General features: G+C 52.3%; 1 protein-coding gene across 1 annotated transcript in view; it reads right to left on the reverse strand.

The window, feature by feature from the left end:
• Nucleotides 1-984, reverse strand: part of Chrna4 (cholinergic receptor nicotinic alpha 4 subunit) — a 16,274-nt gene extending 15,290 nt beyond the window's left edge. Inside the window, exon 1 of the mRNA XM_021156691.2 lies at nt 606-984. Within this exon, the coding sequence (XP_021012350.2) occupies nt 606-790 (185 nt within the window). The 5' untranslated portion in view covers nt 791-984. The remainder of the gene's footprint in view (nt 1-605) is intronic.
• Nucleotides 985-11,892: the final 10,908 nt, after the last annotated feature.

Consider the following 11,892-nt stretch of genomic DNA (forward strand, 5'->3'; position numbering starts at 1 on the left):
GAGGGGGTTGGGAAGAAAGAGGGGAGCCTCTGCTGTCTACTGGCTCTTGCTCACCTGAGAGACACGGGAACTCCTTAGAAGGGGACTCCTAGAGTATCCCCCCCCCCAGCCTCCCCCCTCAACCTCATTCTTCCTGGTGTCTTGAACCGACCAGTAAGGCATAGCCCCTCTGCTCAGTGGGAAGGCCAGGATTAAATAACTGCAGGAAGCCCCATCACGGGTTAGAGTGAAAGGTGTCCGCTTAGAGGAAGAGAGGTGGAGGAAGCCTGGGGGAGCAGAAAGGGTAGGGTGGGAGCTCCAGGGGTAGGGGCAGATCCCTGAAAACAGGGACATACATGGGGGGCGGTCTGAAAGCGAGATTTGGCTGGATGGAACCTCCCTCCTAGGTGGACTCCACCTCTATCCTAGTTGGAGGTTCTGNTTCCAGCTCCGAAATGCAGTCAGACCACCCTCCCCCACCCCTATCCCCCCACCCCCCGCCTTTACTCAAACCCCCTCTCCCAGCACTTGGAGGCTGATTCCTTCCTCTCTGGCTCAGCTAGCACCGCAGGACATCGGAGCTGTAGTGGGTGGAGGAGACTCTGTGGCTATCCCGTTGCGCGCACCCGCGGCTTGNCACCGCAGCTCCGGGCCTCCTCTCCCCTAGCCCCGGAGTCCTAGGTGCCCGGACCCGGGAGAAAAAGGCCCGTTTCGCGTTTCGAAACTTACCAGGCAAGAGGCCGGTCCCTAAGAGCAGCAGGAGCGGCAGGAGCAGCAGCGGCGGCGGCGCCCCGGGGCCCCCGATCTCCATGGCTCACAGAACGGGCTCTAGACGAGGGCGGCTCCCGGCAGTGCCGCGCCCCCGCTCGCAGACCCGCGCGCACCCAACTTCATGCCCCGTGTCGCGGCAGCTCGTCCCCAAACCGGGCTCCGCAGCTCGTCCCGCGGGGTGCGGCGGCGGGGCGGGAGCTCGAGGTTGTGGGCTCCGCGGCGCGGCCCCGCCCGGACCTGCTGCCTCCAGCCGCCGGCGAGAGGGGAGGAGGGGGAGGGACTGAAGGGAGGAGNGAGAGAGCGGGAGGAGGGGGCGGACCGGGCCCCGAGGGTATGTGGAGGCCGTGCTCGGCCCCTTGTGGGGGTAAAGTTTCCTTGTCCTCCTGAGGCTCCCGACATGCCGGGAGGGGCTGGGGACTCCGTGGTCATTCCAGTCATCTCGGCGCCTTTTGGAAATGAGCCCCCAACCCTAGTCTCCAGCCTTAACCCTGCCGGCAGNGTGAAGGCTGCGGGTGCGCATTCAGGGACTGTGCGCGCGAGGAGGGCGCCCTGTTCGGCACTAGCTAACTCCATCACTTCACCCCTCCTTGGCGTGACTGTTTGCAGTTTAGAAATAACAAGTCTCCTTCCTTAGCCCAACCCTGAGAGGAAAGAACCCATTCCCCATCAGCCTTCCGCCCTCCTCCTGCACGGCAAGTCCAAGNATCATCCTGCGACGCCCAGGCCCCGCGCCACCTTTTTANTGAGAAGAACCTGGTGTCCAGACCTTCGCAGGGCCAGCTCGGGACCAAGGTCCATCTTTGTCCTTTCTAAGCGTGCAGATTCTCTGCCCCTGCCTTCTCGGTAAACGGTGTCAGCATGAAAGCAGTTCCCTACCTCAGCTCTGTGAGCAGCGAGCTACTGGCCAGAGAGGAGAGGTGCTTGGGGACAAGCTGCAGGGTACTAGGGATGGTCCTGAGGGATGCCACTAAGGAGAAGGTGCTCGAGTGCTTTGGTTCCTAGGGTGGCGCGGGGTGGGGGTGAGGTTGGGGGAGAGGTGCGAGAGGGAGGGGGCNTCTAAGCAGCAGGTGATGGAAGGAGAGACAACGGGTTTCCAAGAAGAAAGAAACCCTGTCCAACACCAAAAGCCAGATTCCAACTGTGCCTTGTCCCAGAGACTCTGCCGTTGGCTCCAAGCCCCCAGATGGAGACAATCCTGAAGTTGAAGGCAAGAAAGTGCTGTCCCTGTCCCTATAGNACATACCTCTCTTTTCCCAGACATGGTGGCTCTGAGGTTGACTGTCCCTCTGACCTTCCGTACTGACCCCCCAATCCCAACAGTACAGGGCTCCCATGCCTACCCTCCTCTTTCCAATCTCCCTACCTTGCCCCACCCACCTCCTCAGTCTGCCCCTCCAACAGTAGTGTACCTAGCTCTCTTGCCCTTGGGCCTACAGTGAATACATATGTCACACACCTGCTCTGGAACCTTCAGACTCCTCCAGGTTGCAGGAGCCATCTGCCTATGCTCTGTAAGCAAAGCCTACAGTATGACTTCCCAAATACTCTCCTCCAGGGCAGATCACCTCTGCAGTGGCCATTGTTCTCCTCCTGTGCCCTCCTAGATGCTGGCCCAAACATTGAAGGTGTGTTAATATGCCAGACTCCCACAGTACCCTCAAAGGCTAATTCTTACCTTACCTATGCCTTCCCAAGTGGGTGCAAGAAGATTTAAGCAACTTGTTCACGATCACACATTCAGTAGTGGGATCCTAAAACAGGCTATCAAGCTTCAGAGTAGGCACCCTGACCTCATGTGAAGAGTGTAGCAGTTCCCTTTCTGCCTGGAGACTTTCCAGGAGCCAAGGGAAAGCTTGGCTTCCTCAGTAGACCTCTGCTCTTTCCACGCTCACCACTAGGGCTANTCCCCTGATTAGCTTGTCCTCATCCACCTCTGTCCCCCAAAGAGTCAGACCATGGCTCCATGCTTCATGTATGTGTTAGTCCATTCCTGCACTAGTCAGGTATTCCTAAGCACACTTGTAGGCTTGGATGAACAAATCAGCCTGTGGCTGAGCACTGCCTGTGGGGCAGAAAGCAAGCCTGTATAGCATGGTGGACCCCGAGGGATCTGGGGAGAGCAGTGAGGCCAACAGGTCCCACATGGGAAAACTGCAGCTGGACCTGGGTCTACAGCCATCTTGATGTGATACCTCTGCTTCATATTAGCACAGAGCAAGGGATTGCCTTATGTGACAGTGTACACAGTTAGCTCTGTCTTCTATTAATACCAGAAGCCAAGGATAGATGCAGGGTGGTGTGTGCCTATAATTCCAGTACTCAGAGGCCAAGATAGAAGGACTGCCACAAGTTCAAAGTAAGGCTGGGTTACANAGTGAGTTTGAGGTCAGCCTGGACTACACAGTGTTAGATCCTCTTAAATATATAGAAGTAGCCAACCATGATCCGGGTCCCTTGGCGTTTCTTCCAGCTTCCCTGGAACTCTGATTAGGTGCTGTCATTCAGATATGGCTGTGGAGAAAGGTACGCAGACTAANGCTTCTCACCGCCTGAATGATATTTATTTCTTAGTTCGGGGATGAGGGTCCTGACTCCTGCCCCANGCAAATCAAAACCTCCTTCTGGGTAAATCCACTTTGCTTTCTCCATCCTGAGTCTTTCCCACAGTTTCAGAGGGAGTCAGAGGGTGGGAAGGGGTGGTGAGCTGGGTGAGCGCGAGGAGGCTTCCAGAAGGTATATAGGAGCAGTATAGATGCTGGGGAGTCCGCTTGTACCTGGGGATGTTAGTGTACACCTGCTATCTGAGTCTGTTGGTGCAACTACAGATCTGTGATTTCCTTCAGCCCTTTCCAGACAATTCAGATGTAGGAATCCTCAGACCAAATCTGAATCAGACCCTGGCTTCTGACTGAATCAGGAGGAACTCAGAGTTTCTTGTGGGCAGCTCAGCTCTGTTGCCTGTTTGTCTTTACAGCTTCTAGAGACAGGCTTTGTGCCCAGCCTTCCAGGTTGAGCAGTCTGGGACAGCGGCTCACACCAGCGGGCAGTCTCTCTCGGTCAGTCTCTCGTTGAGCAAAAGGCCAGGTGGGGGTCAGCTCCACCCTCAGGGCATTGCTGACACAGCCCTGTGCACCACGTGCACTAGCTCACACACATCTGCCTGGCTGGTTGACTTTCCCTGCGGATTTACTAATGCAGCAGATTAATCAGTCTCACTCATTAATTTGTAGGCCCCCTCCTGCCCCACCTGCTGGCTAGAAACCACTGCTGGGGACCCTGGGAATCCTGGCGCCAAGTGAAGCTCTTACTGAGGGCACTAGGCAAGAAAAGCCCTGTTTACAAGTCTATAGACTACCCCCGGAAGAAGGTTAGGGTGACCCTGAGGCCAGAGTCTCGTGTCCTGAGGGTGGGGGTAGAACAAACACTGAACATGCCTCCCTCTCTGGCTCTGTCACTTCTCTTCCAGGATCCTGCTGCCCAACTGGACAGGTAGTTCAAAAGATACAGGCCTATGAAGGGACTTCCCTCCCTCTCTCTGCCCTCTCTACCCTACACCCTGTCCCAAGGACATTTCCATGGTAACCATCTGCTGGTATAAACAGGGATTCATATAAAGGCTGTGTCCGCTACACCAGGCCTCCATCCCACAAGGATGTGAATCCAGTGGGGAGGCTCTGGGCCTCANACACAGAAAGGGATGTTAGTGTGACTGGGTGTGTGTGTTGAATGCAGATGGAGGAAAAGATGTATAGCAGAAGGAAATAAGACAGGAGGCAGGGACAGACAGAGGGAGGGAGAGCAGAAGAATAAAGGAAGGGAGGAAAGGAATATTTGCCTTTAGGGCCCTGCCCTGTCACTCTCAACCCCACCCCTGGACCAGGCTCAACCAGGGCGAGGGTTCATGACTAGNGCTCATGGGCAGGTGGCTACAGTGAGCACAGGGAGAGGGGACCCAAGGCCAGGTCTTGCCAAGCAGAAGCAGAGATNTGAGGCCTCAAAGCACTCATTCACCATCAGGATTACTACTGCATGGGTACACAGCGCCTGGCTGTACTTCCTGCCCTTCTCTGTTCAGAACTCATCCTGACCCTTGGCTGTTCCTAGCTCAGGACACTACCAGCCACCTCAAGTTCTAGTCATGCTATGAAACAGAATGGGCAAGCTACAGGCTGCGCCTGGTGCCACGGTGGCAGCTCCAGGCCTGGGGGGGATCTTTGGCACCCTGAAGTCTGCTTCTGTATTAAGGGGAACGTTTGTGCCATCCAGGGTCAGCAGCTGCCAGCATGCTAGCCAGGACTATCTCTGGCTGCGGCTAGCATACGAAAGCCCACTTTCCTTATTTTAGTAGCCTGAGGACTTCCTTCCTCACTTGACTTCCTGTGGGTGCTCCTCTTTGCCATCAATTTGCAAAGCTGGGGCAGTCAGTGCTCTGCCTTTCTCCCCACACAGGCACCTCAGCACCCAGCACNTCATTCTCTATGAACACTCTGAGGAGGGTTCCAGCTCCTGGGAGCACTGTGGTGATGAATGAGAGCGATCTCCCTGCTGGCTCCAAGTTTTGCTGCTGGCCCTGAGACAGCATCATGGCTGGTAGCCAGAGCTGATTTAAAANTGCTCAGCCCCTCCCATCCAGTGACCTCAGGCAAGCCATTCACTTTCCTCAGCCTGGTTTCCTCAGCTGTTGAATGAGGCAGCACTGGTCCCATGTTATTGGTGCTAAGGATCAGGTGCCTGGATTACTCTTTAACTTCCTGGTAGTTTGGAACTCTCAGGGGAAAAATCTCAGTGCCAACAGTTATAATCCACAATTCGGGTGCCTTCAGAGTCTAGGCTTGGGGCAGATTAGATACGACACAACCCAAAGGGTAGCCCTGTTTCCTGGGCTGGGAGGACACTCAGGCCCTGGCAGCCAGACCCTAAATCTCTCAATACCTGCTGATCCCCAGCCCAGTGACACGGCTTGGGCTCTGCAGCTGATGCTGAGGCAGGTGGTGGGTCTCGGGCTCTTTGTGAAGAATTTTGTCCTGACAGGCTGACAAAGAAAAGCCCTTTGTCCCCACCAGCTGGCTGCCTGCAAATGATTCCANCCAGAGTCCCTCAGAAACTGCCTCTGAGAAGGATCGATGCAGCTCCCACCCTGAGGGACATGACCAGGAGGACAGGAGGGACAAGAGACTGTGGTGGAGGGTGGGGGAGGGGCAGCCTCCTGAATCACTCTGCACTTGGCAGCTGCAGGGCCAGCCAGGGATTAAGTGACCCTCTGGGGAGAATGCAAGGTCCTTCTGGAAAATTCTCCTTCACCTCCAACTCACCTTGTTTCTTACTCCTCCAAGCCTGGCCAGGTGAGTTCCTGTGGTCCCTCATGGAGCTGATATCCTGAGACCCCTGAGGTCACTATGAAAATCAGGTCTGAAGTTGGCCCAACATTCCCCTCACTACCCATGTGGGCCAACTCTGGTGACTTCCATAGTAGTCTGGCTTCCATTTGGATTTCAACACATGGCCTTGTATGTCTGCATCTCCGTACCATGGGACTTCCCTCGTGTGATGGCTTGTAAGGACAGTATGCACAGTTTGATGCTGCAGGTCTTTGAACTTTGTGAGTGTCTGGCTATCTCTGAGCCCCTCCTAGCACAGATATGGGTAGAAGTCACCACCAGTAGCTGAGGACAGGACTCTCAAGCATATACTACCCAGACTATATACTGCCCAGACTATATACTACCCAGACTATATACTGCCCATGGCCTATGAAGTTCTCTGGCCAGCATCTTCCCTCAGAGGAAAGCCCTCCTAGGAATGGAGTCAGGATTGGACTCTAAGAAACTGCCAGTGTTTTGTGTAGTGATAGACTCGGAATCTGATGATGGGACAGACTCTGCTTCTCCAGGGCAGTGCTCAGCCCTGCCCAGCCATGCTTTCACCCCTGGGCACAGACATATCAGGACCCCAATTTCAGGGGTATGTGAGAGTTACAGGANCCCAAGGCAGGAGGCCTTAGGCCCCGATAGTGTCCCTGACCCTGACAGTGTCCCTCNAGTCACAGATCTTGAACAGATTCTCCTACTCTTTCAGATCAGCCTCTGATAGTAAATTGGGGCTGTTCCCCATAGCTGAAGCTTTGAGAACAGATAGGCCAAAGGGGAGATGCTGAGGGGGTAGAAAGCTCTCTTTTAGAGGACAGGGGTCACAGCAAAGTCTGTAGGTGCCTTCTGCACTCTCACCCTCCTGAGGTCATTGTGACTTGTCTCAGGTTCTTTGGGGACCAACACAGCACCTAGAAACCATATACCAGGCTGGCCTGGACTATTCAGTCAAGTTTCTTGGAGACACACATCCCACAAACAACACTGTGAGTGTCCATGAGGGGCTATAGAGATTAGACAGGGACCCCAGTGGCCACCTGGATTCTTCAGGGGTTATAAGTATTGGGTCTCTTTGTGACAAGAGCCCATTGTGACCCCAGAGTGGGCAGAANAGTAAAGCCTAGGTAGCCCCTGGCTCCTCTACCAAAGCCATGGGACTGTTGAAGCCTAGAGGCTGACAGAGACACATAAAGCACAAATAAATTCCCTATGTGTATATGTGGAGTGTGTATGTACATGTGAAGTATGTGTACATGGTGTGTATGTGCATAGAGTATGTTTTTACATAGGATGTGTGTGCATGGGCATGGAGTTTATGTGTACATGAATCTATGTGGGGTGGGGTATGTATGCATGGGTTGTGTGTTTATACAGGATGTATGTGTGTGTTGTTTATGTATGTTCATAGGGTATATGCTCAGAGTTTGCATGTGCCATGGATATATGGGTACATGAGGTATGTGTGTATGAGGTGTGCATGAATGGGTGTGTTTGGATGGAGTAGGCATGTACAGGGTGTGAATGCACAACATATGCATGTATAGATGTGTATACATGCTATGTATGCTTGCAGGTATGTGAGTACACAGAATTGTGTAGAGTGTGTACATTGTATGTTTGTATGTGTGTGCATGGGGTATATGAATGCATGATGTATGGATGTTCATAGGGTGTATGTTTATGGAGTTTACATGTACATGTGTGCGCATGTGGGGTATATTTGCATGGGATATGTGTATATAGGGTATATGTATGTGTGTGTGTTTGGAATGTATATGCATGGGATGCATATGCATGGGGTAAGCATGTACAAAGTATGTGATGTGTGGATGTATGTGTGCATGCATGTATATACATGGTATNTATGTATACAACATATGTGTATACACATGGTATGTGTTCATGTTTACATGGGACATGTATATGCACAGGATAATTGTGCATGGTGTGTGTATATGGTGCATGTTTGCACAGTGTGTATACGTGTGCATAGGGTATGTACATGTACATAGTGAATGCTATAGTTCTCCAGCTGTGTTTCCTAACCCTTGTGACTAGGTTACCTTGCTTGCCTGCCCTGTGACTGAGCCTATGGCGTAGCTCCTGCCCTGCTCTCTTTTACCTTCATTTCCTTGAAGAGATCCTATGGGGGAGGGATAACCTATATGCTTAGCCTCTCCCTGGATCTGAGTAGGGCACTCACTCACACTACTACTATCTATCCTGAGGCCTTGAAGACACAGATCTCTAGGCCAGGAGATCATTACAAGGAAGACATTTCTCTTGTTAGGCAACTAANAAAGGGGAGCATGGGGTTTGNACTAATTTTCCCAGCCCTTTGCCCTTGGGTGTCCTTGGGCATCTCAGTCTTGGGCACCAGCAACCAAGACTCTTGAAGCTGCTGTGGGCGCCTACAGCCTGCAGCTGAGGCATCTCCTGCCCCATCCGGAGACTGATAGTGGAGCTCAGCCATACAAGAGGCTCCCAACCACCAGTCTCCTGGTTGGCTCTTCCTTACTCAGTGCCTCTCTCCAGCACCAGTGCAGGACTATGTGTCTTCCACCTCTCCCTGTTCTCTGCCATCCTTACCTACTTACATAACTCCCTCCTTGCTGTCCCCAAGTCCTGTTCAGGCTACAGCACAGTGGAGACTATCAGTAATTGTATGAGTGACCCCTGTATCCCTGTGGCATTTAAGGATGCCCTAAGGTGCCTGGAGCCTTTTTCTATTAAGCTATAGTGTTCCACTGCTGAGAGGGTATTCTAAGACACAGTGGAGGCAATTGACTCATCGTAATTAGGATGTCCTGGGGACAGACACACCTCTCATGGATTTAGATACCCATTCTCCTACAGGGCAGGAGGGACAAAGCTGGACAAGGCCCTGTGATCATCTGGTGACAGCATCCAGGACTGTTATTATGGTGAGGAGACTATCTGTAGGATTCTTATCCAGGTGGTCTGGATAAGAGAGTGGGCCCACCCTAGCAGTAACTCCAGGGATTCAGGTTGACAGGAAGTTGATGGATNGGAAGCACCAAGGAACAAGAAGAGGGCTCTAAGTCACCAAGATGCCTCCAAACTAGGTCCCAGGTCCACAATGGATCTTACTGACTAGAACCCAGCTGGATGCCTGTTGGTAAGCATTGTCTTGAGCCTTCCAGGTGAAGCTGGCTGGAGGCAGGGGGATACTGAGATATTGTTCTGCTAGCAGGTGTCGGGCAAGACTCCACCTGCCCTGAGTTTATGAATGATCTCAACAGAGCTGTACAAAAGGGGTCATTTGCACCTGAGAACACTTTTTTCCCTTCAACTTCTGGCATGTTCTAACATTTGTCTTACCAGATGGATTGTCACAAATATCTGGAGTGGCAATATTGTTGATACTTCTATGATATCAAAGCCAAGGTCAGTGGAGAAGGAAGAAAGACCCAGCTCTGACATCAGGGGCCTCCTCCTCGTCCTATATCACAGCCTCTGGACATTTGGGACACTAACATCCTGGCAGCATCTTGAATCTCATTATGTTACCCCTCTCCATTCCTTCCACACCCATAGAAGCCTCGTCCTCCTGACAGTGTCTGCCCAAGGGAATTCTGCACATGCCTTATTGTCAAAGACACATCTGCAAATAGCTTCTCACATCTCCAATCCAGAAATGCTTGTGTGGTTTTAAGCATGATCCCAGAGCCAACTCAGTGCCTGCTGGAGCCAGTGCTTACCTAGGCAAGGCTATGAGGCTCATCAATATTCATGGCTAAGGGCACATTCACAGACTTTCTATTTACCTCCAATTAAGCCCATGGAGCTTTCCCAGCAGCTCCAGTCACTAACTTTGAGCTCCTCTCTTCCAAGCGATTCTCTTCCAGCAGATAGGGTGAGCAGCTCTGACTTCCCTTTCTGTTGCTGGGCTGTTCTGGTACCAGTTTCTGCTCACTGTCTCTGTGAAGCCCATAGCACATTCCTGCCCTGTCCCCAGAGAGCCCTGGACCTTATCCCAGTCCTGGTGAAGATAATTACCCTGATGTCCATTTGCCGAATTTAAATACGCTTTCTCGGCACTGGAAACATAAATTTGGCTGTGGTATGTTGATGGATTGCCATGTGTTCCCTCCCTCTGGCAGGGCCCCAGCTGGGACAGTCAACTCCACTGCTGAAGGCCAGGAGGTTCCTTTTCATTGTGCCATTAACACCAGGCCAGCTATGGGTATCTAACCTCAGTGTACGGGAAGAACCTGCCCATTGGAGATCACTGCCTAAAGGGCATCTAGATGTCCCTATGGGCCAGTGCTGTCAAGAAACACAACTCTCTCCNTGCTTTTGTATGACGTTAAGCTCTGGCTGCCTGCCAGCTTTGCAGTCCTGAAACTAGGCTCCATCTTGAGTAGGAGAGACAAGCAGAAGGTTGGGGGAAGTTAGGGCTATGGAGAAAGTGGGAGACTGTCCCCAATCAGAGAAGTCCCTAGGGCAGGTGTTGAGATCTCAGATAATCATGAATGCCAGCCATTCCATGGCTCTATGCTCTTGTTTTTTGGTGAGGACCTTCTTTTTCCAAAGAAAATCTGTGGTTCAAGACCCAGACCATCCAGTGCAGGTCCACNGTCCGCCCTCTATCCATTCAGCCTAACAACTATCTGGGCATCTGCCAGCTCCAACAGAAATAAGAATACAATAACCCCATCCCAGAGCTCAGAACAGGATGACTTCTAGAGCTGAGTGAGGAGACAGGAGACTCCATGATATAACTGTCCTTGGTCAAAAGGACACCAGCGCTCCAGCCTGTCATCCTGCCCCACCTCTCAAGGATGTGGTTAGTTCTTGAACATCCAAGCTTCCCACATTCCCGGGAGCCCTTAGCACACAGCTGGCTGCTTCACAGGGGTGGGGGGCACTGCNNTATCATCTTTGCTTACCCTGACTCATGCCAATGACCATGCCTCTGAAAATAAAGAAGGATGGGGTGGGGGTGGGGTGAACAGACGCTTTGGCTATTGAGAGGCTGTTAGGCATTGGGGACAATCCCACTCCCTCTAGCCTGATGGAGGAGCCAGCTGTGGCTGAGAAGGCTTAGAAGAGGAACATGGAATTGACTTTTTTTATATTGAAAATCCTGCCCTAAGAAATCAATCTGGCATTCCAGAAGGAGGCCCTGGAGCTGGGTATGAGCTGCCATCCCCAGGTGCCTGACCCCAATCTTCTAAGTGAAGTGGCTCTGACAGGCTTTGCAGTCTGAGTACCAGCTTCAGACTGGGTTTCAGCCTTGGTCTGCAGCTGGAGACCAGGTCTATGCCAAGCAGTTGGGGTTCTGAAACAGTAGCCTCATCTCCATGCCTCCCGGTACAGCCCAAGGAGCAGAAACCATACCCTGGGCTCCCCACTGTTCTCTGCGGTCCTCACTGTGTGCTAGAAGAGTCCAGGGCAAATCTGGGTTCTTGTGTTATCCCTCTTGTGTAGGAGAGTCACCTTGAGACCCAGTTAAGTATGTCTAAAGGGTCAATTTTGATCTGTGGTACCTCCAGTCCCTTGCTACTGCCAAAATGCATAGCCACAGCTGGCTCCCCACACACAATGGCTTCTTTCTGTTCTCTTTGGAAATCCCTCAGGAGGCAATAGTCTCAACTTGACATATGGGCAGCTGATGGGCAGCAGCCAGGACCCAGCTCCAACAATCACTAGGTTTTGGTGCTTGAGCAGGTCTTTCTTCTTCTTCTTCTTCTTCTTCTTCTTCTTCTTCTTCTTCTTCTTCTTCTTCTTCTTCTTCTTCTTCTTCTTCTTC

Source organism: Mus caroli, chromosome 2 (genome assembly GCF_900094665.2).
Source record: "Mus caroli chromosome 2, CAROLI_EIJ_v1.1, whole genome shotgun sequence".
NCBI lineage: Eukaryota > Metazoa > Chordata > Mammalia > Rodentia > Muridae > Mus > Mus caroli.